A 22,556-nucleotide genomic window follows, 5' to 3' on the forward strand; every position below is an offset into this window, starting at 1 on the left:
TCTCTCTCTCTGTTGAACTATTGAAGAACATATAAGAAGAATTTATCAAGGGTTTCCCCTAGTTCGAATTCACATGTGGGTGGCCCCAACATTCCAATAGCAACCAAATAAAGTCGAATTTCCTCCTAAGTTCCTAAGTCGAAAATGCTGGGTTCTTTTCCTTAGCCAAAATTGTGCAAAATTGTGTAGCAACACTCTGTTACAAATTTATTTGAGAAGGGACATGACAGTCATTCCCTCCCAAATGTTGCTTGCCCTCAAGCAACCTCAAAGCTGGGTGCTCCAAAATATACTCACCCTCCCAGGTGGCATCCTCATCTAGCAAGTTCTTCCAACGCACCAAGAACTCCCTAATGGTCCTGCTCCTCAATTTCCTTTCATTGCTCTCCAAGATGGCTTCAGGTTCCAAAACCAAGTGGCCCTCATCATCCAGTGGGGGTAAATCTGCTGCTGTTGTCACTTGTTGTCCCAACACCTTTTTAAGGCATGAGACATGAAATACATTGTGGATCCTGCTCCCCGGAGGCAGCTCTAGCTCATAGGCCACCTCCCCAACTCGTTTGATCAGCCGGTATGACCCATAGAAGTGGGTTTGTAGCATCTCATCCCCCTTATGCTTTAGCATGGACTACCTGTAAGGCTGTAGTTGGAGGTACACCAAGTCCCTCTCCTCGAAATGCCTCTCTGTCCTGTGCCAGTCTGCATACACGTTCTGCTGGTTTTGGGCTGTCACCAAGTTATCCTTGAGAGCCTTGAGGATGTCTTGGCTCTCTTGGACCCAATCTTTGGCCTTTGGGGCTCGGCTGTCTCCAAAAACAATGTCAGCAAAAGATAATGCATCATATCCATACAAAGCACGAAAAGGAGTCATACCAATGGACATGTGGTGGGTGGTGTTGTAGCAGTACTCGCCCAGATGCAACCACCGAATCCAAGCCCACTGCTGACCAGTCAAATAGTTTCTCAGGTACCCCTCCAGCCACTAATTAACCCTCTCGGTCTGGCCATCTGTCTAAGGGTGGTAGCTAGTGCTAGGAGTGAACTTGGTACCGACCAATTTGAAAAGTTCCTGCCAAAACCCTCCCATGAACCTGTTGTCCCCGTCCCTCACAATGTTCTTGTGGAGCTTGTCCAACCGGCAAATCTCCTGAAAGAACAATTTTGCAACCTGTGCAGTCATGTATCTGGTGGGGATGGCGAAAAAGTGGGCATATTTGGTCAACTTGTTGACCACTACATAGATGCAGTCCTTCCCTTGCACTGTGGGGAGCCCTGTGATGAAATCCATAGATATACTTTCCCATTTCCCCTCAGGGATGGGAAGTGGCTGTAGCAATCCTGCAAGGTGAATCAACTCCCCCTTGTTCCGCTGACATGCCTCACATTCCTGTACGTGCTTCAACACACTCCCCTTGAAGCCCTTCCACGTGAATGTCTCCTTGACTGCCATATATGTCTTTTGAAACCCCTGGTGCCCGGATAATGGCGAGTCATGTGCTGCTTGGAGCACCCTATCTCTCAACTACGAGTTGGGTACTAGGAAAATGCGCCCCTTGTAATAGATGACCTCATCCATCACTCAGAAATGCTCATTTGCATGGGTACCCTCCAAGACCTCGCATGCCCTCCTGTCCTTAGAGTACTCCGCCAATAGGTGAGCCTTCCAATCATGGTAGATGCTCATGAGGGATAAACTAGCTGGTCTCCGAGATAGAGCATCGACCACCACATTGTGCTTTACCCGCACATACTCTATGTTGAAGTCATAGCCTTGCACCGTGCTGACCCATCTCTGCTACTTGTCATTGAGGACCTGCTGCCCCATGAAGTGACGAAGACTGTTGTGATCAGTCTTCACCCGAAACTTGTTGCTTACCAAGTACTGTCGAAATTTGGCCAATGCATGCATGATGGCCAACATCTCTTTGTCATATATGGAATATCACAACTTGTGGTAGGAGCTTCCGACTCTTGAAAGCAATGGGATGCCCATCCTGTGACAAAACTGCGCCAACTCCCACCTCGGATGCATCACACTCCACTGTGAAAGGCTGGGAAAATTCAAAAATATGTAAGTGCCAAGATCGGGCAACTTCTCATCACCTCCTTGAGGCGATCAAGGCAACCTGTGCTCCATCAGTCCATGCGAAAGCCCCTCCCTTGGTCCAAGCAATCAAGGGTGCTGCCAACTATGAGAACCCCTTGACAAACTTCCTGTAGTAGGTGCAAATGCCCAAGAAACCCCTCAACGCAGTCACATCTCATACTGGCCCGTGCTGGATGGCTTGTATCTTCTCCTCATGGAACTTCACCCCATCAACATCGATGATATGCCCTAGGTAGAGCATCTTTGTCAAGCCAAACTTGCCCTTGGATAGTTTGGTAGAAAACTGTTGATCCTCCAGGATGCGTAGTACCTCCTCCAAGTGTTGGAGATGCTCCTCCCATGTCCGACTGTAAATCAGAATGTCATCAAAGAAAACCAGCACAAACCTCCTCAACTGTCCCCGGAAGACATGGTTCATGCATGATTGGAAAGTGGCCTAGCGTTGGTCAGCCCAAATGGCATGACCTGGAACTCGAAATGTCCATAGTGGCACCAAAATGTTGTCTTAGGGATACCCTGATCCCTCACCCTAATATGGTGGTACCCCGAACGTAGATCGATCTTAGAGAAGTACTTAGCTCCTCTAAGCTCATCCATTAGCTCATCTATGCGGGGAATGGGGTACCGGTTCTTTAATGTCTTCTAGTTGAGTGCTCGGTAGTTAATGCACATGCAAAGGGTTCCATCCTTCTTCTTCACCAGTATTACTGAAGAAGCGAAGGGACTGGAACTTGGCCTGATATGGCCCAATGCTAACAGAGCTTGAATGGCCTTCTCTATCTCGTCCTTATAGGCCTTGGGATGCCTATAAGGGGTGGTGATCACTGCCTGCACACCAACTCCAACTTAATAGTGTGCTCGAATCCCCTGTTTGGTGGCTGCCTTGGTGGAATGTCCCCAAACACAATTGTTTATTTGTCCAGTAAAGCCTGTATGTTTAGTGGTGGTGGCTGGGCTTGTACCCCAACCTCTGAAATCCTCAGCCCTATTGCTCGTGCAATGTCCCCATGTCACAGATCTGCCTCCATCCTGTGGGCCGAGACTGTTTGAGGTGGATAGGACTGCATGCCTCTCAGAACTACCAATTTGCCATCCGGCCCAATGAACTCCATCTCTGGCTTCCTCCAATCTGTCGTGACTCGCCCAAGGGAGTACAACCATTGGACACCCATCACCATGTTGGTGTCTGGCACCTTGACCACAAAGAAATGGTCCGTCATCGAGTGCACTATATGGTGCGGTCACTTGGTACTAGGACTGAAAAGCCCTCAAACTTAGCCGTGGTGAGGCCGCTCCTTTGAACCAACTTGGCATCTATGAAGTTGTGGGTAGCCCCATTCTCAACTAGGACTGCCACCCGCTGCCCCTATATGGTGCCTCTGATCCTCAATGTCAAAAATTTGGGAACCCTGCATAAGGAAGCAAGGACTCCTCTGGATGGGGCAAGGGATGCCCCTCCCTGTGGAGGTGGTGGTGGTGGCCCTCTATCTGCCAGACTCTCACCATCTCCCACACCACACTCTTGCTCCACCTCGTCCTCTTGGTCACTGTCTAAAAAAACCTCAATATAGTGTGTTCTGCTGGCAGTGCACCGATGGATTGGTGCTTAGGGCTCCCTGCATGTGAGACACAACTTCATCCTCCTACGGTCCTTTCGTGTCTCATCATCTAGCTGCACCAGCCCCTGTGTGGTCCTCTGAGGTGGAGGTCTAGTCTCATGCCCTTTCTGTGGAAAAGGGGTTCGTGCAGGAAAAGGCGCTCTAGTCTTGAGGATGGCCCTTTGTAGATCTCTAGTGCACAAAACTCCCTCCTGCAGCGTGGAGGGTCTGTGTGACTTCACTAGTCCACGCAGGGGCTCAAGTAAGCCCTTAATGAAGGTGTATAGCCTCCTAGCCTATGATAGATTTGGAACCATCACTGATACTCATAGAAACTCTGAGATGTACTTCTATGGGTTCCCTGTTTGGCGCAGTTGGGTCAACTCTTTGAAATGGGCCTCTGGATCTCTTTGGTCAAAACATTCCACCACCCTTCTGGTGAAATCCTCATAAGAAGCCACATTGGCATGCCCTAGGGTGGCCAAGCCATGAAACCACCAGTCATGGGCTTCCCCCTCCATGTGCAGTGTGGCCATCTTGATGGCTTCCTGTTTTGTCATCCGGTTGAGTTGGAAGTAGGTGTCCATCTTCTCAACCCAAGCACCAGTCGTGCACTTGGCAGTGCCATCGAAAGTAGGGAAGTATATCCTCCATATGGTTCTTTGCAGCTCATAGTTCTGGGTTCCTTGTCCTCCATAACCCTTGTTCTTCTCGCTCTGCTTGAGCTTTTATAAATCTCTGAAAGAGAGTGCTTCCCTAAAATCTGCATCCATAGATTGCCACTCTCTGAAATAGTCCCCCATCTGAATGGGGTCTTCACCCCTTGCTGGTTCGATTTGTGCCACTGGTACGAAAGAGGGCAATGTGGCACGAGTTGGCCCACTAGCTGATGGGTGCTGCGTTGCTGGTGAGGGGTGATTGAATGGCTGAGAGGCTCCAGAAGTTTCCCCAAATAGAGACCCTCTAGGAGTGGTTCTCTCTTTGTTCTGCAACTTTATCTCTTCCAGCATATCTTTTTGGGCCTTGGCTAAGTCATTCAGGGCTCTTAGGAGGTTGTTGAAAGCCATCTCTTCCCTACTCTTGGGTTCCCCCAAGTCCTCCTCTTCTACCATTGCTTTCCCTCTGTCCTCTGTGTTTGGAGTAATCTCCAACTCTCTTTCTCTTCTCCGGTACCTCTGTCTTTGGTATGCGATGTTCTGTTGGTCCCGTTCTCTCATAGGAGAAAATCCCCACAGTTGAGCCAAGAACTGGGCTTTGATACCACTGTAATGTTCCTAAATATGAATACAAGTGATATAAAGCAAATAATAATGGATAATAGAATGGTGCACTTGGGCTTGTCTCAATGGACAAGCATGACCAAACCCAGGTGAGAAATGGCTGAACCGGTGACTGCTCCAGCTGTTGCACTAATCTGCGCTGGGCTGTCCAGAAAACTACCTTTTTTGTTTTAGTTCGAATGGTTGGAAGGTCCACTTCTTGTGCTCAGAAGATTATAAGATTTGAGCCTCAGATTCCTTGCCCTAAACATAGAAAAACCCACGAAGGGATTTATCTGGTTTAGACTTTTGATTTGACCCCCAAGGAGCCCAACTTCAGTTGCAACTGCAAAACTCGGCCTGCTGGAATTTGCTTGTAAATCATCCCGGAAAATGTCCCAAAGTGCTGGGCTGACCTCTACTACAAATCCATTGACTTCTTGGATGGGCTTCCGGCCTATAGCACCTACTCCTAAGCCCCACGAAAATGCTAGACTGTCCCGCTGTGCTTTCACCAAGCCCAGTAATTCGAACTGCTGGGATGCTGGCTCCAAAACTCTAAAGAAATGCTGGCCTAATGTTGCTCTCCCAATCCTTTGAATCTCCTGGCAAATAGTTGATCAATGCTTATGGAACTGCCTCCCTAGGGCGTGCACGGAAGGTCCCCCAAAGGAAAGGTTGAATCTCCTGCTTGAGAGATTCGTGGCTAAACAACTGGTTGACTCAGCTAAACAGCAGAGCGAATAGTCAAGTAATTTCGATTTGCAAGGTGTAAGAATGAATCCAAATGAGAGCTTCCTCCTCCTTTTATCTCCTTGGGCCTTCCTTGCCTCATGTGGGCCCCTCCATCCAGCTATTCGAATTCCCTCCAAGCCATTCGAATGGCCTAGTTCGAATTCACATGTGGGTGGCCCCCACATTCCACTAGCAGCCAAATAAAGTCAAATTTCCTCCTAAGTCCCTAAGTCGAAAATGCTGGGTTCTTTTCCTTCGCCAAAATTGTGCAAAATTGTGTAGCAACACCCTATTACAAATGTATTTGAGAAGGTACATGACATAAGGTGTGGCCACAGATTAGGTTTCTCTCGGCCTTGAGAAGCTTGTGGTTCCCATGAAATTCCTTAGTTCCTCCCTCTAATCTCTCTTTATATATCTAGAATTGTGTTTTTTGGAATAAGGACAATGTCTGGGGTGGATATAGGGCAAATATCCACATCATGCCTTGAAATTTTGGCAAGGTGGTATTTCAAGTGGTTGATTCGCCAAACATTTCCATTCCAAAGAGCTTGCAACTCAGCTTTGTTCTAATATCACCCTCACATGGCTCACCATACTCCCACATTTGGTCCAATGGCTTTGCCATTTTGTAGAGTTTTGATTAAATTTCAAGTTTTGGACCTACCACACAAAACAAATGTGGAAATTCAAAATAGGGTAAGAAGAGGCAGAGTCTAAATTTATGGTATATACTAATCTTGGAAAACGAAGAAAAGGAAGGCAATTTTATTTAACATACCTGGAAATATGGATATGGTATACTGGAGTTAATCTCCACTCCAAAAATGCTCAGCTGATGGCAAAGAAAATTGTAGATTTTCCCTTGTTTGTTCGATAAAAAATGGTCACAAGACACACACAACCCTCATAGCTCAATCTTAGCACAAGAAAAAACAAAAATGACCTTTGAAAAGCCCAAACCACAACTTATATTGTGTTTTTTAGTAATAGGTCGATAATTTCCCATCGTCTCGTGATAATTTTAAAATTATCACGATAAATTCAATTGGGCAAATTATCGTGATATTTTCTGGCGATAATATCGGCAATGGCAGTTTCGGCGATAATATTGCGATAATTCAGATATTATCGCCATATGTGCAACATTGCAAAATGATCAAAGTACCTTTTGAGAGGAAGCCCACGTTCATCCTTGTGCTCATGCTGGATGGGTGAGGAGCATATGGCTGATGCAAGTGGTGGAAATCTAATTGTTAATTTTCTCTTAGGGCTATATTGTTCTTTGCTTTGATATTTGCATTTATATACTTTTCATTATTTACATATTCATTTACCCCATAACATCATCACATCATACACAATTATGTAGAAAGAACAACATCATCAACAATGCAGCGGAAATAAAAGGAACATCAGAAGAAAAGCATATACATAGAGACACTAGGATTGGTCGGAGACCAGGGCAAAACCCCAAAAGGGGAAAACCCGGAATTCTTCTTCTTCTATTAGATTTCATCAATTGTTCAACTAAGATACAAAGTACAACCATACTGAGATACATCATTTCATCGGGCCATCTAGGGCCTACCTAGGTCAGTTCACAACTTCGATTGTGAACTGACTTTCAGGGAGCTGCTGCCACATCACTGTTATCTGACTAGTATAAAATTACAAAATGTATGTGCGTCATCATCATCCATACAGCCAAGATTTCCTGTCATAGATTACTGATCAGAATCGTAGATTCCACAGCTGCAACATAAGACTATACCCCTGCGCCTGCACAAAATCAAACTTACCTTACTGCTGGAGCAATCATGCATATACTTGGAGGAGCTTGAGACATATTCTACATATACATATGTATATTGTACTTCTGAAGCTTGGCACATCAAAACATATATATAGTGTTGCTGAAGCTTGCCATATCAAAACATATATATATTGCGTTGCTGAAGCTTGCCATATCAAAACATATACATATATTGTGCTGCTGAAGCTTGCCATATCAAAACATATACATATACCGTAATGCGGAAGCATGACAAGCCATAACCATATACTAAAGTGCGGAGACTAAGATATATATATATATAAAATGTGCCGAGGAAATCACATAATTAAACCACTGTAAATTGATATCAAAAGACACCAAGATGAACTGATCCTTATAACATATGATACAGTGGCGAGGCTTACTGCAAACCAAAGACCATTCGACGTGCAGACCATACATTCTTGGACAGATCCGAGACCATAAAAATCATATAAACTGTAAACCAATGCAATACCAAGACTGCGAACTAATGCGATTCCAGGACAGCGATACCAAAACTGTAATCTTATGTGATGCCAGGACAGCGATGCCAAAACTGTAATCCAATGCGATGCCAAAACTGTAATCCAATGCAATGCCAGGACAGATAACTGATCCAATGCCAAGACTTTGATTCCCATAATAATGATACCCATACAAAGCAATGCCTATATAAAATGATGCCCATATAAAGCAATGTTGACAGGAATTCAGTGCCATGCTGCCAATTGCGATGCCATGCCATGTTATGACAACAGGGATACATTGCGGAGAGAATAGATGATGAGATGAGTCATGAGTCCCCGGAATAAATGCAAGCTACAAACGGAGCCAGGCACAGAAATACAAACGAAACCCAAGTGTATTGAAGCCATGATGCTGCAAGGATATAGGGCTCCAACACGAAACAAAGAATGCGATACCAGTTTATTAGATTCGTGCCACAGAATATGAGTTACGGATCATACTACCGAAAAAAGAACCTGACTGAATAAAATATGCAAACTATGCAATTTCTCAGTGATGCCCTTTAATGAGACTTCTCAATAATTTATATAATTCGATGAGGTGACTTTAAGGCCGATTTTGATTTAGAGGGAAGACTTTTATTTTGAATTTGACATTAATATTTAAATATATATTTCCAAACCATTTATAATTATTTGCTCAGTTAATTCCATTTGATCAAGTTATAATTCTTTCTTTGTGGCTTGAGGGTTTCCATGGGGAAATTCATCCCGAAGCTGCCAAATTTTAACAATAATGACATATCATCAGCTAGTGGTGGCTGCTAGGGGTTGTTGGCTATGTGGCTGACCGCCTGGTTGTCAAGGATAGGAGAAAGTTCTCCTATAGGGTTGCAAACTATGCAATTTCTCAGTGATGCCCTTTAATGAGACTTCTCAATAATTTATATAATTCGATGAGGTGACTTTAAGGCCGATTTTGATTTAGAGGGAAGACTTTTATTTTGAATTTGACATTAATATTTAAATATATATTTCCAAACCATTTATAATTATTTGCTCAGTTAATTCCATTTGATCAAGTTATAATTCTTTCTTTGTGGCTTGAGGGTTTCCATGGGGAAATTCATCCCGAAGCTGCCAAATTTTAACAATAATGACATATCATCAGCTAGTGGTGGCTGCTAGGGGTTGTTGGCTATGTGGCTGACCGCCTGGTTGTCAAGGATAGGAGAAAGTTCTCCTATAGGGTTTACCCATTTTGGTGGGTAACAGGTAATGAATGTAACATCAACGCTGTTGTTTGTTTTGCAGTGCAAATTGCATTCTAATGTCTTAGATATGCCGTTGTCATTTCTTTACATTAAAGTGATATAAGAGAGTTTGAACCTTTGTTACAAGTAAGAATGTTAGTACTTGGAAAATGCGGTACCAGAAATGATTGACCTGGCATCATAAGATTGAAATGGAACTAAATGGAAAAGATAATAATGATTTTTAGACTACATTTTCTGACTAGTTGTATGATTTGAATAATTAAAAAGGGGTAAATATTTGGTCCTTGATAAACATAAATGTTACTTTGGCTCTTGCAGAGGGAGTTTGTATAGACTGATTCATCGCCCGAACAACCAGTTAGATGAAAGGAAGCGGCTGAGAATGGCACTAGATGTGGTATGTTTTCATGCAGATTCTGTATTCTATAATTAACTGTGAAATATGCTGCGTTCTTTCCAATTATGGAGTCTGAACTGTTTGGACTGCCAGTCTTGTTCTTCCATGGAAATTTTACTTATATGTATTTTTAGCCTCATTTCTATGTACAGGCAAGAGGAATGAACTATTTGCACAACAGTACACCGGTGATTGTACATCGTGACTTGAAATCTCCAAATCTTCTAGTGGATAAGAATTGGGTTGTGAAGGTGACAGCAGTATTACATATGTAAAGAAACGTTTTCATAGTATATAGTCTTACAGGGAATGAAATAAATTGAAAGCTGATTCTTATTACCTTATACTGATGTATATTTTCATGTTGCCTACTGGCATTTTATTGTGTTGATTTCAGGTTTGTGATTTTGGACTGTCCAGGATGAAGCATAATACTTTTCTCTCTTCAAAGTCAACTGCAGGAACGGTAATTTTTAGGATCTTTTCCAGCATGAGCTTATGTGAAGATTACAATTTAAGAAGTGAAAAAAAACTGGAAATTGCTGAGGATATAATTATCTATTAAATATTTCATGTAAAACCATTTTTTTTGACTAGATGTAAATTAAAACTTAGAAGACTGAACAATGAATATGTCTGATGCGATATATACATTCATATCTAATTCACTCGCGGTGTAGTTTCCACACTAATTGGAGAAAATATTCTTTCTATAAAAATGGTAGTGGCAGTTTACTATTTCTTCTGCCGAAAATCATATATTATAGCCAATTTCTATTGTGCATTTCTTTATGACTGAACCTGACCAATTAACAGCTAGGAAACTAGGAAATGCAGAAGGAAATCCAGTGTTTTCACAAATCAGTGGTAGGCTTGTTATAGCATTAAAAAGATGTTTTCCTTGTGTATACAATTATAAATATTTCTAGAAAATATCTTTCTTGCACTTATAATGGAAGTTGAGAACCTTTGTTAACAGTAGAGGGTATATTTTTTGTTTCAAATCTCTTGTTGTGCCAAGATGTGCTTTCTACAGCACAGTATGAGGGAGATGTGTAATTCTGTTCTCAATGTAGAGTTGACTTGTGGAGTTTAAAAATAATATTAACATCAAAAATATATTTCAATGTTGGCCTTGAGTAAAATATTTCAATGTTAAGTACGTGGACAAAAATATTAAAATATTAATAACAAAAATATATTGCAATGTTGGTCTTGAGTAAAATATTTCAAAGTAGGCTTTAAGTGAAAAACAAATTTATCAAAGATTAAAACATCTCTCTTTGCCACTCACATTTTAGGGAACGGGAAAGTGAAAGTGGGTGGCTTTTTGTAAGTTTTCATCCATATCAATTACTGATAAACGAAAAAGGCCAAATAATGTTAACCATTTGTTTGAGGTTAACAGAGTGATTAATCGAGTGTCCATTTGCCCATCATTGCTCGAGTTATGTGGAGGACAGGTTGCATTGGTGTGCTTCTGTGTTTGCAGTTGGATGTTTTCATGTTCTCACTGCATTCTCAGTGATAGCAGGATGGCACCAAGGTCTTGGGCTTTTTTTCCATCGCACAGTTTCCCTTTTTTGTCCATTGCAGTGATTCCATATATATATATATATATATGTATATGTTAGAAGCTTGAATAGACACATCCTTTGGCTTTTTGAGTATTATTGTGTTTAATATATTATTTTATTGTTAAAAATTGTGTGTTATTTCTATAGAAAATTATTTACAAATAGCAGTGTAAAATGTGGAAGGGTATTTTCCAGTGTGGAAAAGTCGGCAAAAAGTCGGGATTAAATCCCAAAAATCCGATTTTTTCATCAAAACGATTAAATCGGCCGACTTTTTCACTGACAAAAAAATCACGATTAAATCAAATTAATTTCAATTTTATTGGGAGTCGACTGAAAAAGTCGTCCATCTTTCCCAGGCCACGGATAAGAGGCTGAAAAGGGGGAAAAAACACATTTGCTTGCTATTTTTGCTCCCATTCGTCCCTGTGGAGAGAGTAGCTGTTTGCCATTGCCCAAGAGGAGGAGATTTGCTAGTTTTGTGGTAGGGATTTGGAGATTTGTCCACTGCTCAAAGTGAGAGATTCAAAGTGCTGAATTGCTGCTGCTAGGTACGTATTTTAATTTCTCTCTTAGTCTTTGTTACACAAATGACTTCTTAAATCTTTCTATAATTTTATTAGTTTGTTTTTATCTTATTTTTTCCTAGAATTTTGAATCAAAACATTGTTTAGAATCTAGATTGAAGCAAAACTTCAACTTTCAAGAATCAAATGACAAAAATTCAAACCCTTGTTTACTGAATCTGAGTGTGTTCAAGTGAGTGAGAAGAGGCATTTAAAATCTAAAATCAACAATTGCATTTGTGTTTTCTTTTTATGTAATGGGAATTTTTTAATTTTTTCAATATTTTTTTTTGTGCCCAGGTTCAAATTCAAGTTCAAAGTTTAAAACAAAATGCCAAGGCTTTTGGACGCTATGTGGGAATATGGTGAACTTGATACTATACCCAAATCTGGGGGGATCAATAGAATGTATTTGACTTGCAAGTTGTGTGGCAAGCATATGTCAGGAGGTATCAACAGATTAAAATTCCATTTGGGGCAAATTCCGGGGCAAAATGTAGACCTTTGCCCAAATCCATCTCCAGAAATCATCCGACAGGCCATTCAATCGTTGATGGATAAAGAGGAGGGCAAAGACACCAGGGCAGCACTAAAAATCCAACTTGTAGGGGCCTCAAGAGTGGGGGGAAGTGAGAGTGCTTCTTCAGCATCACCTTCCACACCCATATGTCCCAACCCCTCAGCTTTCTCATATTTTTTTGTTGCTAGAACCACACCTGGTGCACCACTTGGCATCAAATCAACACTTAAAAAGAAGGAAAAGGCAGACGCTGATAGGTTGGTCAGTAAGTGTCTTCTATAGAGTGATGTTCCTTTCAACATTGCCAAGACAAACCCATTCTACCAACCTATGTTTGATGCTGTTGTTGTCATTGACCTAGGGTACAAAGCCCCCACCTTTGCAGAATTGAGAGGGCCTCTTTTTCAAGATGAAAAGACTGATTGCACTTCTAGATTGGAGGAGTTTAGGGCATCATGGGAAAACACTGGATGCACGGTCACGTCAGATGGTTGGATTGACCAAAAGGGTAGGATCCTTCTTAACTTCTTGGTTAGCTGTCCCAAGGGGACAATGTTTATGAAATCTGTTGATGCATCTGCACACGTCAAAGATGCACGTTTATTATGTGAGTTGTTGGACATCTTGATTCAGGAAGTAGGCCCAAGCAATGTTGTCCAAGTCATAATGGACAACGCTGCAAATTATGTTGCAGCTCGCAAGTTGCTTATGGAGAGGTATCCTAACTTGTTTTGGACACCTTGTGCTATTCATTGCATTGACTTGATGTTGGAGGATATAGGTAAAATTCCTATTATGAGGGATATTGTTGAATCATCCAGGAGCATAACAAAATTTATATATAATCATGCATCTGTGCTTAGCTTGATGAGAAGATTCACCAACAACAAAGTGTTGGTGCGTCCTGCCGTTACATGATTTGCCATTACTTTCATATCTCTTCAGTCTCTGTTGAATTCTATGTGGGATGTGAAGAGCATGTTTCTTTCACCAGATTGGCGTGCTTTATCTATTAGCCGAAAACCAGAGGGAGAGGGCATATGCAGAGTAGTTTCATATGATTAGAGCTTTTGGGCAAGAGTAGAGGAGGTGTGTGCCATTTTAGAACCTTTGGTAAGGGTTCTTCGATTGGTTGATGGAGACAAGCCCGCAATGGGCTATTTGTATGAGGCCATGGATAGGGCCAAGGAAGCCATTCATGCTTATTATGAAGATAACCGAGATGAGGGGTTAGAGAAACAACAGGTCATATGGAGAGTGATTGCTGAGCGATGGAACAATACCTTCCATCACCCCAATCATGTTGCAGGTATCTACCTCAACCCCACATTTTCTTATACCTGTGGTTTCAGATTTGATGCCGAGGTGATGGATGGATTCTTCACTTGTGTTGAGAGGATGGTGGCATCTGAGCAAGAACATGAAGATATTTCTAAAGAAATGGAGGTATATAAGATGGGAGGTGGCACATTTGGTTTTACCATGGCTATCAAGAATAGGACGACCAAAATGCCAGGTAAGCTTCAGTTTGTTTCAAACTTTCAAGTTTAGAATTTCAATGTTTTTTTTATGTCTCTCATTTTTCTTTTAACTTGTAGATGCTTAGTGGACAAGCGATGGTGGCAGAGTACCCCATCTCTAAAAGCTTGCCATTCGAGCGCTCAACCAAACATGCAGTGTCTCTGGTTGTGAGTGCAACTAGAGTGTGTATTTGACAAAATACACAACAAAATGCGCAATAGGTAAAAAAATTTCAAATTAAATTTTTTGAATTTATTTGATTATTTTTAATATTTAAAGTTGTTAAGTACTAATTTACAATCTATGACCCTAATGTAGATTGGAGTCCCAACGCCTCAATGACATGGTCTACGTCTACTACAATCTTCGATTCTGGGTGAGACAACTTCAGAAACCTCCTGATGTGGAAGCCATCTCATTGGACAATATTGATACCACTGCTGCATGGAGGGTCGAGACTGAGAGGCCGACCATGGACTTGATCCCAGATTGGTTAGATGTGGATCCAGAGGAGGTAGTAGTTGCAGGGGAGGGAGATCCAGAGGTAGAGGAGGAGGAGAAGCATCAGGGTCAGGAGGCAGAGCTGGATGAGGATGATGGGGAGCAACAACATAGGACAAAGGCCACCTCTTTCATCGACTTCTAGTGGACGACTGACTCTATTTGTATTTCCAGGGGCTAGGCCTTCCTCCTCTAGAGGAAAAGGCAAAGCCATTCCCTAGTCCCGTAAAAGGGGCAGAGGATCTCAGTGACTGATTACTTTATGACATGTAGATGACTCATGATATACATTTATTATATTTTTTGTTGATATTTTGACTCTTGAGAGTTGAGACTCAGACAAGACTAAAGATTCAGGAGTTGATTCACTATTTAGATATGTGATGTAGCACTAGACTTCATATACATATTATATATTAGCTTTCTTTACATGTTTATGTGGAAATGCATTTATTTGATGTTGTGGATACTCTAGAAGGTAAAAAAAATGAATGTTTTTGTGTTCTTTAAATTTTGCTGACTTTTTCAAAAAACTCCAGACTTTAACGAGTTTTTCAACTTTTGGACCCTTGCCGATTTAATCCCGACCTCGACTTTTTCCACATTGGTATTTTTAGCTCTACTTGTCCTTGGTGTAGGTCTTTTTTTCAGAATGAGCATATTCATTGTCTTCCTTTTTCTCTTTGTGGCAGATCTCAACTCTTGGCCAAGGGTGCTCTTTAATAATCAAATAGCCAAAGAATGTTTCTGTTCATGCTCTCTCTCTCTCTCTCTCTCTCTATATATATATATATATATATATATATATGAAAATTGTGGAAAATGGACAAAAGATCCAAAACCTTGGTGAAAGGAAACTCTTCAACAAGTTAAAAACATAACTGCTTCTCTTGAATTAGTGTCATACTTGATCCATTTCAGATCAATCGCTCTTTGAAATCCTTCTCTTAGACATAATTGAATTTAAATGGGGAGGGGGGTTTTTGGTCTAATTTATCAATCTGGAGGAGGATTGGTGTTGAATTTTGTAGCTTTGTTCGGTCTCTGTAATTTTTATTTTAGTCCTTGAAAATATATGTAATAAACAAAGTAAGACATGTTCTTCATGTAGGCTTCAAAAGAAAGGAAATTTTGAATTTTTAATATTGAATTTTTGGCTCCAAAACATGAAGTCAATCCTCCAAGAAGTTAGGTTGGCCTATGTCTTTGGTCACATCAAGTTGGCCTCCTAGACAAGTATAAATAGAGGCTTCAACCTCTTCCAAAAAGGCAATTCAATCATCATATGTACTGGGGAAATTCAGATCATTCGAGGCGAAGAAGGACAAAATCTGAGGTTAAATAGAGAGATGAAATCTAAGGATGAATGGAATATCTGAGGTAGAAAATAGTCATTTGATGAGCACACTGAATCTTTGAGGCAAATGAGTTTGTTGGGTAGAGGGACGAATTATGGGCAAACCTACTTTTGGGTAATTTGACCAGTGCTGTCAATTTGATTTTATGTTTGACTTGATGTATCTCTGTTGAACTTAAAGATTTCTCTAAGAAAAAGGTTGCTAGGTTTTCCTAGGGTAAATTTTTGTGTCTCTTGTTTGGATGTCTCTTTATGATCCTACTGGCATTTTATTTATACTGTTAAGATCTTCTATGTAATTGCTTTATGATGAATGTGAATGAAAGAAAATATTAAGTTAAGAAAATCATAAGAAGTAATAATTAATTTAGAAGATCCTTGAAAAATAAACATTGTTTCAGAGCTATGATAAAAAGAGCAAAAGGAGTTTAGTGAGGCTAAGAGATCTAGTATTAAGTCTGTCAAGATTAGGACACTGAGTTTCTCCTTCTAGGTCTAGTCTGTTGGAGTGCGTTTTTGTGCAAAAGGATCCGAAATACATCTCTGTATAGGCTGTATTGGTTGCTAAGTTGTGTGATAGGGCCAAATCCCTAACTCTCTATGGAAAGAGGACCAAAATGCTAGTAAGGTTGTTGGAAGGAGGGCTGAGCTACCTCAGGTTAGAAACAGAAAGTTTTGTAGGCCGCTCACTAAACAAATTTTGCTCCCTATTTTTAAGGGAGTGGTCGCTCCCTAACCGATCTCTTTTGCTCCCACTGATGAAAAAGCCGCATGGCGGACGAGCAAGGAAGGGGAGGGAAAAAAAGATAAAAGGCCGTCCTCCCTTTATAGTGAGAGAGCAAGAGAGGAGGGCTTTTGGAATTGGAGGCTTGGAGCTTGAGTTGGGGAGGGAGATTGAGAGGATTGCTAGGGAGATTGAGGAGCTTTCAAGGGAGATTGGAGCTTTGGATTGAAGGCCAAAGAGGTAGGATCTACACTCTAATTTACCATTTGTGTTTTTTATATGTTTTTTGCTAAATGAAAATGCTCTCCTCTCTTTCCCATTCCCATTCCTCCATTTTATTGCAGGTTCAAAACTTCAAACATCATGGCTATATGGCTTTGCATTCTCTTGTTGTTGGTTTGTTTTTTTGTTATTATGGCATTGGAGCGTAGAAGGAGGAGGGTTGATCATGATGAAGAGGATGAAGAAGTGTGTTTTAGTGGATTTGATGAAAACCTTGGAGAGGAGTACCTTGGTGAGGAGCAAGAGGAGAGTGGAGATGATGAGGGCACAACAACTAAACCAAACCAAACCCCATTGTGGAAATATGTTTCTAGGCCTGAAGGAGGGAAAGGGGGTGGAAGCACTAAATTCACATGCCTCTATTGCAAAAACACTTACACAGGTTCATACACCCATGCCAGAAGGCACCTCTGTGGGAAAAGGCCATGGGATGGAGATAAACAAATAGGAATCAAAGCTTGTTTAAGTGTGTCAGCGACACAAACAACAAAATACATAAGGGAAGAGGAGGAAGCCCGATACAGATCTAAAAGATCAAAGGGTGTCTTTGAACATAACCCACAATCACATGAACAAAAAAATCCGTTAGCATATGTTGAAATTTCTAAGTCTATCCATTATAAATTTTATTTGTATTCTTCTGGTTTATTTCTCCTACTTGTTAATTACGAACAAGTTATTTATCATATAAATATCGAAATAAAAACAATACAGTCTCAACCATCTACAGATCAACAACTGAAAGAAATAGCAAAAACACAAGTGACATTGTTATCTTTGGACAACTCGTCCCTGGAAAATCCCAATGCCGGAAAACCAGTGCAACAATTTTGAGGGCTATTTATTATGCAGTATATCCTTGAGTACAACTGGGTGCGAAACTGGCTCACCCGACAGAGAAAAATAATCGACAATAATACCTTTCTATTCAGAAGCAGATATTCAGAAAATTTTCCCCACGAAACCCTCTCCAGCACAACTGAAGCACTGCGTCAGCCCTCTGAGGCACTGTGAGCCTCTACGGCCTTCTGCGTAACTCTTGCTGCCCTCTGTGTGGATGATGCAGGCCCTCTAGCCTCTGCGCTGTCCCAACTAGCATTTGCGTGGCTTGCTCTAGCTTCTGTGTCTGCCTCTCTGCCTCTGCACTAGTCTCTCGATACTATCTCTGCCTCTTTGTCCAGTACTCACTGCCCCTCGCTGCAAACTGATCATTGATTCGACTTTACTTAGCAAACCTCGCTCTAGTAAATCGAATGACTGATCACTCTCGTATATTCTCCAACTGACCCTTAAGCCGCTTCTTATACTTATCCTATTGGTCCTTCAACGGCCGAGATTACATCTCTAATCAACGACTAAGATTAGATTAGGCTTGATCCCTATCATTTGGAACCTTCTAACCTAGTTTTATATTAATACCCATTAATATTTTATTTTTCCTAAGTTTAGACTTAGGAACTCCATTAAAAATATTAATTATTTTAATATCTCCTAAACCGGGAAGAATCTTCTCAAACCATTTCTAGGTCTTGGAGATCTCATGTGCTTTAGCCTCCCCACGAATTTTCATGGCTAGAGCACATCTGATGCTACCCCAAATCAACACTCCCTCTTAGCGAGGAATGTGCTCTAGTAATACTCCACACTGAGCACTACTTTGATTATACGACACCGACACCTGCGCTGATGCTAAGGCCTCCCCGCCCAACATCCTCTGCACTGCTACATCCTGTACTGTTGCCCACGGCCCTGCCACTGCCCTTGTTGCATCCGTACAACAGCTCCCTCTGCATCTGTGCTGCTGCTGGTCCTTTTTCCCAACACTGCAACCCCCTCTCATCAAGCTGCATCGTGCTATTGCCTACTGGTACTGCACTACAACTCAGTTACTAAGAAGTAACTGATCCACCCAACTACTGACATCCCTGTTAGGTTAGAAACATCCCTGAAGCTGAATCTCTCTCTGCTGCTATCAAGTGCTCCCTCTACTGCCTCTGCGTTGCTGTAACAACTCCCTGCCCCTCGCACTGTTGTAACCTCCTCTGTGCCTCTTGCACTTCTGTAGCCTACTAGCTCTACGTTGCGTGAGACTACTGCACTGTAGCACTCTCTGCTGCTTCATCCGCTTTCGTTCCTACCGACATCCGCCAGTCCTGCTACTTCTCACTTTGGGGCTCCCGTAGCAAGGATTTGATCCAAGAATTTGGGTACCTCAAGGATCCTGCCCCTCATCGCCTGTAGTCTTCCTGACTACAACTCGATGTCTCCCCACCTCTTCTCTAGAGGTACATGAGCACTCATGGCACAATCGTCATCTTCCTCTACCTCCTTCTCCGCCTTCGTTGGCGCTGCCTTGGAGTTAGACGCCTCTCCCTTATTCTTCTTCCTCGGACACTGGTTTGCATAATGCCCCAGTTCCCCACAGTAGAAACATTTGACCTTGGAGAGGTCCTTCTTCTTCTTCTTCTCCTGTTTTCTCGCAGATGCTAGCGCTGCATCCTCTTCCTCTTCCTTCTTGATCCAGACTCCTTTGCTACTACTTCTCGTCTTGCTCAACTGTCTGATCTCTTCATGACGAAGAGCCGCCCACAATTCTTCTCAATCTAGAAGATCTGCCCTGCCCAGAATGCTCTGGACAAATATCTCCCACTCCTCGCCTCGGAGACTACATTTTACCATCAACTCCTGATTCGGCGTGACCCCTATGGAAGTCAGTTGGTCCCGGATTTCCTTCCATCTATTGAGGAAGTGATCTATCTGCTCCCCCTTATGCATCTGGTATGACTGCAACTGATTCTCAAGTAACATCTTCTTCTGCACAAAAGTGTGCTGGTACAACTTCTTCAAGGCGTCCAACATTTCCTTTGCCGTCTCCTTCTCGGCAATATGTTGGACCACATGATCCTTGACCCCATCAAGGATGATGCATTTCGCCTTGGCCATTGCCTCCTCGTACTTTTCATTATCAGCCGGGTCAACTGGTGTCACCAATGTTCTCAAGGCGAAGGCCTTGATGCGATGTCTATCTAGAATGGACAGGATCCTGGCCTTCCAGGCCACAAAGTTGGATGCCCGTTCCAGCCTGTCCTGATCCCTCAGCCCATTCATGGCCATCTCTCTGCTGTTCCTTTCTACTCCTCCGAGTCTCTCTACTTCCCTCTGGAAGTTCTCTCTTCAACTTTTGCTGAGTCTTTCTACTTCCTGCTTGGAAGTTTTCTGCTAGACTCCCTTTGAGTCTCGATTCCCCTCCTGGAAATCCTTCTGCCACTCGTTAAGTCGCACCTCTCCGATCTTGTGTGCACCTACAACATTGATCCAAATTCCTTGGCTAGAAATCCGCCTCGGTAGCGAATCGCTCTATCTTGGTTTTGCCCTGTTAGGTATTGTTCTGCCCACAATACCCCACCAACTTCACTCCTGACAAACTGCCCACAACTTCCTAAACCCCAGCAACCGAAGGACTGAGCCTCTAGGCTTTGTGCAATCTCGACATTGGCCGAAATGCTCCCCTAGCCAATTGTGTCAACCCTCCTGGTCTCTGCGTGAGCCTTTTTTGCTCTCCTTAGCCTCTGCGCTGGCCTCTCTCTGACCCGCATTGATGACGTAGTCCCTTTGCGTCAACCCTTCTCCATTGCTTTTTGCTAGGAACAATTTCTGTCACTCAGGACAATTGTTTCTGCTGCAAATGCTCTGCTTTAGCTGGTGCCTTCAGCTCTCCTGTGATCTGCAACCATCCTCTGATACCGTGTTGAAATTTCTAAGTCTATCCGTTAGAAATTTTATCTATATTCTTCTGGTTTATTTCTCCTACTTGTTAATTACGAACTAGTTATTTAACCATATAAATATCGAAATAAACACAATACAGTCTCAACCATCTATAGATCAATCGCTGAAAGAAATAGCAAACACACAAGTGACACCGTTATTTTTGGACAACTCGTCCCTAGAAAAACCCAATGCGGGAAAACCGGTGCAACAATTCTGAGGGTTATTTATTATGCAGTATATCCTTGAGTACAACTGGGTGCCAAACTGGCTCACTCGATAGAGAAAAATAACCGGTAGTAATACCTCTCTATTTGGAAGCAGATATTCAGAAAATTTGCCCCACGAAACCCTCTCCAGCACAACTGAAGCAATGCGTCAGCCCTCCTGGCCTCTGCGTTAGCCTGGAACCCTTTGCGTCAGCCCTTTGAGGCACTGCGCAGCCTCTACGGCCTTCTGCGTCACTCTTGTTGCCCTCTGCGTGGATGAAAGACAATCAAAGACAACCAAGAACTCAATGATACATAGAGAAGTTAGGTCAATGGCCATGGAAAAACCCACAAGGGGAAAACCCAACCAGATTCTTCTTCCATTAGAAATCAATTGTTCAACAGAGATGCAAATTACAATGAGAGAATGAAAAAGTTCACCCAAATATGAAGAATATCTTTGATAGCAGTAGCTGATGCAAACACTGAATCACTTTTGCTCTCCAAGATCTTCTCTTATTCTCCAAGTCTCTCTCTCTCTCTCTCACAATCTCCTTCAAGTCTCTCCAACTCTCTCTCAAGTTTGAATTCACAATGCACAAGTGAGGTTAGATGATATGACACACATATATATAGGAGGGGCAATGAGTTATTGACATAAAGGAGGAGCAATACACATGCCTTGATGAGGAGTTACATATGCCAAAATAGGATTGTAACTTATGTCATAAAGGGGTGGAGTATAACTTATGCATTTAGGAGAGGAGTGTAACTTTTGCATTAAAGAGGTGTAAGAAGAATCTTTTTATGACAAGTCATTAAAGTGTGGGAGAGAGTGTAAGAGGTGTGTAAGAGCATTAAAGAGAGAGAGGAATGAAACCATTAAGAGAGAGAGAGAGAGAGAGAGACTAACATATGCATTAATTAAGGGGAGTTACATATGACATGATTGCGTCTCATGATTTAGAGACTTGAATTTCTTTTTAGTAATAATAATAATAATAATGATGATGATTAAGTCGAAGTTGAACTATTGGGATTGATTTATGATCAAAAGGGATTTTCCATCAACAATGTTTGATTACCAATTTATGCAAGGTAAGTTACTATTTTTTGAAAGTCATACTTGAGATTTTCTATTTTTAGAAATTCTATTTTTAGACTTTTTATTTTTAGGAATTTAATTTTCATAAATTCATCCCTGAGCTGCCAATTTTCAACATTAATATCCTCCAAATGAATTCAAACTGCTTCATTTATAGCTTATAGGTGAGGTCGAATAACCTTCCTCGAGGCCGACTTGATCATCTTAAGGTCGACTTGGTGTGGGGGCAACATAATTCATTTTTGACTCAATACTAAACCTTTTTACATGATTCCAATCCCAAAGAAGGGTGTCTTTAAATGTACAATGACTATTAACTCAGAATAAATCCTAGAAGTCCTCAATGGGGACTTTGACCTAAAACATGATGACCCAACCATAAAACCCATGCTTTAATAAGTCATAATAATAATAAAAATTCTTTTCTTTATTCTCAAATACATTAATGAAGACCGAACCTAGTTACATTTTCCAACACTCCCTCTTATCTAGGGATGTATTCATCATATACAAGTACAAGGAAGATCTCAACTAAACCAACCATGAAGAATTTTAGGCACTGCAATGCCATGGACTAGATTCCTTTCCAGGGCAATCTATCCATTAGTCTCTCAACAATTTAGGCACCGGAATGCCATGGACTAGATTCCAGACCAGGGCAATCTATCCAAGTGGGACTAAGATGGACTCAAGCTTTCAACCTCTCTAGGTACCATCATGCTTACTTGCTAACCATCAACCCAGGGATGTAGGTTTGTGTTAGAGCT

The 22,556-nt window shown here is 41.8% G+C and overlaps 1 protein-coding gene across 1 annotated transcript in view; it reads left to right on the forward strand.

Moving 5' to 3' along the window:
* LOC149166804 (putative serine/threonine-protein kinase SIS8) overlaps window positions 1-22,556 on the forward strand; it is a 260,799-nt gene that overhangs the window by 156,086 nt on the left and 82,157 nt on the right. Inside the window, exons 8-10 of the mRNA XM_089430268.1 lie at window positions 9,581-9,659; window positions 9,812-9,910; window positions 10,057-10,125. Of these exons, the coding sequence (XP_089286394.1) occupies window positions 9,581-9,659; window positions 9,812-9,910; window positions 10,057-10,125 (247 nt within the window). The remainder of the gene's footprint in view (window positions 1-9,580; window positions 9,660-9,811; window positions 9,911-10,056; window positions 10,126-22,556) is intronic.

This window comes from Pinus tabuliformis, chromosome 5_1, assembly GCF_031772625.1.
Source record: "Pinus tabuliformis cultivar Carrire ecotype Pingquan chromosome 5_1, CPIR1, whole genome shotgun sequence".
Taxonomy (NCBI): domain Eukaryota; kingdom Viridiplantae; phylum Streptophyta; class Pinopsida; order Pinales; family Pinaceae; genus Pinus; species Pinus tabuliformis.